This window comes from Empidonax traillii, unplaced genomic scaffold (genome assembly GCF_003031625.1).
Source record: "Empidonax traillii isolate 1590-97213 ecotype Southwest subspecies unplaced genomic scaffold, ASM303162v1 scaffold1569:size99645, whole genome shotgun sequence".
Lineage (NCBI taxonomy): Eukaryota > Metazoa > Chordata > Aves > Passeriformes > Tyrannidae > Empidonax > Empidonax traillii.
In genome coordinates this window covers 14746-18348 of record NW_020956762.1, presented here as the reverse complement: position 1 = coordinate 18348, position 3603 = coordinate 14746, and the positions used below count along the sequence as shown (strand labels likewise).

The 3603-nt window shown below is 65.2% G+C and overlaps 1 protein-coding gene across 1 annotated transcript; it reads left to right on the top strand.

The window, feature by feature from the left end:
• Positions 1–1314: 1314 nt before the first annotated feature.
• On the top strand, positions 1315–3596 carry ELMOD3 (ELMO domain containing 3; the record flags this gene model as incomplete). The annotated part of the gene is made up of 5 exons (XM_027907900.1): positions 1315–1381; positions 1646–1737; positions 1839–1962; positions 2769–2891; positions 3457–3596. Coding segments are annotated over 5 exons (546 nt in total), but the record flags the coding sequence as incomplete, so codon positions are not given.
• Between the last annotated feature and the right edge of the window lie 7 nt (positions 3597–3603).

Below are 3603 nucleotides of genomic sequence, written 5' to 3'. Positions count from 1 at the left end.
CCCCGCCCCCTCCGTAACCCCGCCCTCTGGCCTCGCCCCTCTCTGACCCTCGCGCGCCCCCGTCACCGCCCCCGCGCGGGGCACGCCGGGAGTTGTAGTCCCGTGGCTCTCCCAGGGGGCCGCGGCGCGGACTCCAACTCCCGGCGTGCAGCGCGGCCGCGGCTGCGCACTGTGACGGCACCGGGCCGGGAGGGGCCCCGCGGGGTCAGGGCGGGAACGGAACCAGCGGGAGGGGCTTTGGGGGGCTCTGAGGGTGTTTGAGGGACGTGGAGGGGGCTCCTGAGGGGCTGGGAGGGACCCGGGGGCGCTTCTGAAGGGCTGGGAGGGGATTTGGGGGGACTAGGAGGGACCCGAGGGGGCTCCTGAGGGGCTGCAGGGGGAGCACTGAGAGGCCAGAGGAGACTCCTGAGGGTGCCCGTGAGGGGCTGGGGGGGTCCTGAGTGGGCCAGGGTGGTCCTGGGGGGTGTCAGTCTCCAGGGGGGTGTCCTGGGGGGTGTCAGTCTCCAGGGGGGTCTCCTGGGGGGTGTCAGTCTCCAGGACCCTCCTCCCCAGCTCTGATCTCCGCCCCGCTCTCCTCCCGCAGGCCATGAGCGGTGCCGGGGCCCTGGAGCAGCGGCCGCGCGTGTTTCCCCCGGCAAGTCCCTGCCCGTGCGTGTCCGGCCAGAGCCCCCCCGGCCGAGCCCCGGGGAGCCCCCGCACCTCAGGGGGCCCGGTCGCCCATTCCCCCTCACCGCTTCATTCTGTCCGTATAAAATCATCTGGGGGGCACAACTGCCCCCCCGAAACCCCCTTCCAGAGGGGCCTGAGCCACCTGCCAGTGGGGCACAGGGGCGGTTCCCGCGGGGAAATCCTCGCGGTTTGGGGTCGGTTGGTTTTTGGGGTCGGTTGGTTTTTGAGGTCGGTTGGTTTTTGGGGTCTGTCTCGGGGGTCACACTGTGGTTTCCTCTCTCCCCCCCAGCTCCCGGCTCTGGGGCAGGATGGGGTCCTGCAGGCACTGGTGCTTGGAGCGGGGCAGTGCTCGACCCCTGGTGAGCTTCTCCTGCTTCTCTTGATCAATCCCGGTGTTTTCTGGTGGGAAGGTCACCTGGGGGGCTGGGAGGGACCGCAGGGATCCAGCAGGGAGGCCTCAATCAAATCCATCTGGTCCCGGCTTGTTCCCCAAGACCACCCAAGATAAACCCTGCAGTTGGGATTTTCCCTGGAAAAGGGGAAATCCAGCTCCAGGATGTGCTGGGGGGGTATTGGGGGAAGGGAGCAAATCCCCCCCATCCCGTGACTCCCACCCGGATCTGACCCTTGTGCCCCTCCCCTTGGGCAGAGATCAGCGAGGAGCAGCGCCGGGCCCAGGAGGAGTGGGAGGCTCTGGAAGAGATCCAGTCAGGTACTGGGAGCTGGAGAGGTCTGGAAAGGAGGGAATGACCTGGATCCCGGAGGGCAGGATGGGTGGGGGAGCACCTGGGGGGGTTATTTGGGGGTGGAGGGGAGTGTGGAGAGTGTTTTGCCCCTGCTCTCCATGGCTCCATCCTCCTGGGGGCCACTCGGGGGAGGTCACTGGGCGTTCAGGGGTCCCTCAGGGGGAACAGGGGTCATTGGGGGGAACAGGGGTCCCTGGGGGGGGTCTAACCCCCTCCCTTTCTCCCTGCAGGGCTGGGGGGCACCTCTCCTGTGCCCCCTCCCCCAATCTCCTTCGCGGAGGCGCTTCAGCACTTCCAGAGCTCGGGGCTGCCCCAGAGCCGGGTACGGCCCCTGGGGTGGGGCAGGGATCAGGACTGGGGGATTCCCAGCCCCCCTGCCCCCCCGAGGGCTCGGCCCTGATGGGTCTGGGGTCTCTCCTGCAGAGGAAGGCGCGGGGGCCGGGGCGCCGGGGGGGCCTGGCCGTCCTGCTGCGCTGCCTCGGGGGGCCCCCCCGGCTCCGGCCACAGCTGCGGGGGGAGCAGGAGCTGGTGCTGGCCATGGCACAGTGTGAGTGAGCCCGGATCCCCCCTGCTCCCAGCTCCAGGGAGCGCTGGATCTCATCCCCTGCCCATTCCCCATGGGCACAGCTCCCCACCCCCCCTATGCGGGATCTCCCCGGCCCCACAGCCCTTCCTGTCCCTCAGTCCCTGGATGGATGGGGTGGGATGGGATGGGATGGGATGGGATGGGATGGGATGGGATGGGATGGGATGGGATGGGAATCCCCCCATCCCTCGCCATGGGGGGGTTGTGTCTGCCCAGCCAGGGGGGCACACACAGGGAAACCCCGGGACTGTGGGTTTGGGGGCTGAGAGGGGCCTTTTTAGGGCACCAACGGGGTTTTGGAGGTGCCAAGTGATATTTTTTAGGTGCCGTGGGGCATTTTTGAGGGGCCTGTGGTTGGGTTTTGGGTTCCAAAGGGCATTTCTGGGGCACTGTGGGATTTCTTAGGGCGTCAGGGGGTGTTTTTTGGGCACCAGAGGATGTTTTTAGGTGCCACAGGGTGTTGTTTGGGTGCCAGGATGCATCTGTTGGGTGCCGAGGGCTGGGTTTTGGGTAGCCAAGGGGTGTCTTTTGGGAGCCAAGGGGCATCTCTTGGGGAGCTGTGGGGATTTTTAAGGTGCCATGGGGTGTTTTGGGGCTCTGGGGTGGGTTTTTGGAGGATATGCTGTTGATGGAGGCGCTGAGGGGCGTTTTAGGGTCATGGGGGGGTGTTTTTGGGGTTCTGAGGAGTGGTTTTGGGTGCTGGGGGGTGTTTTTAGCCACACGGGGCATTCCCTCCCCCCCGGGTGCCCCTCCCTCCCTCCTGCCAGGCGCCCTGGATGACTCGGAGCGGGTGCACATGCGGATCCTCCAGACCATCTACCGGCAGCTGACGCGTTCCCGCCGGGGCTGCCCCCGCTATGGGACACACTGGGAGGAGCTGGGATTCCAGGGTACGACTGGCAACCATTCCCAGACTCCACCCAAACCTCCCCTGGAGCAGCTCTGTCCTCTCCCAGCTCCCTTTAAGCGCTCCCTGTGCTCCAGCCCCATCTCCATGGCCCTTCCCTGGACACGCTCCAGCACTTCAGTGTCCTTCTTGGACCCCAAAATTGATCCAGGATTTGAGGTGCAGCCTCGCCCCAGTCCTTACACTCCTCTCCATATGCCTGCAAAATTCCCAAGGGCACCCTCAATCCCTTTATCCATAAAGATACTAAGTCAAACTGGCCCCAGTACAACTGGACTGCTTGGCCAGGTTATCCCAGTACCATGTGCCTAAAAAAGCTCGTAATTCTTGGAAAAGTGTGGGAACAGGAGCGTAGCAGGGGGAGCAGGGTTAGTTAATGCCCAGGTGAGTGAGGTGGTGGCCCCATTAGGGAAATTCCCTGGAAGCTTTCCCTCCAGAAAGGGAATCCCCGGGATCCTTGTACCCTGGGAGTGCAGTGACAGGGAATCAACAGTCCATGGAAGGGGAAGGTGGCAGGGAATGACTCCATGCTGTCCCTGCCCCCCCAGGTGTGGATCCTGGGACCGACCTGCGTGGGACGGGAATGCTGGGGCTGATGCAGATCCTGTTCTTCGTCCTGGACTCCCGGACGCTGCCGCTGGCCAGGGAGATCTTCCAGCTCTCCCAGCATGAAACCCAGGCACGGCCTTCCCCCT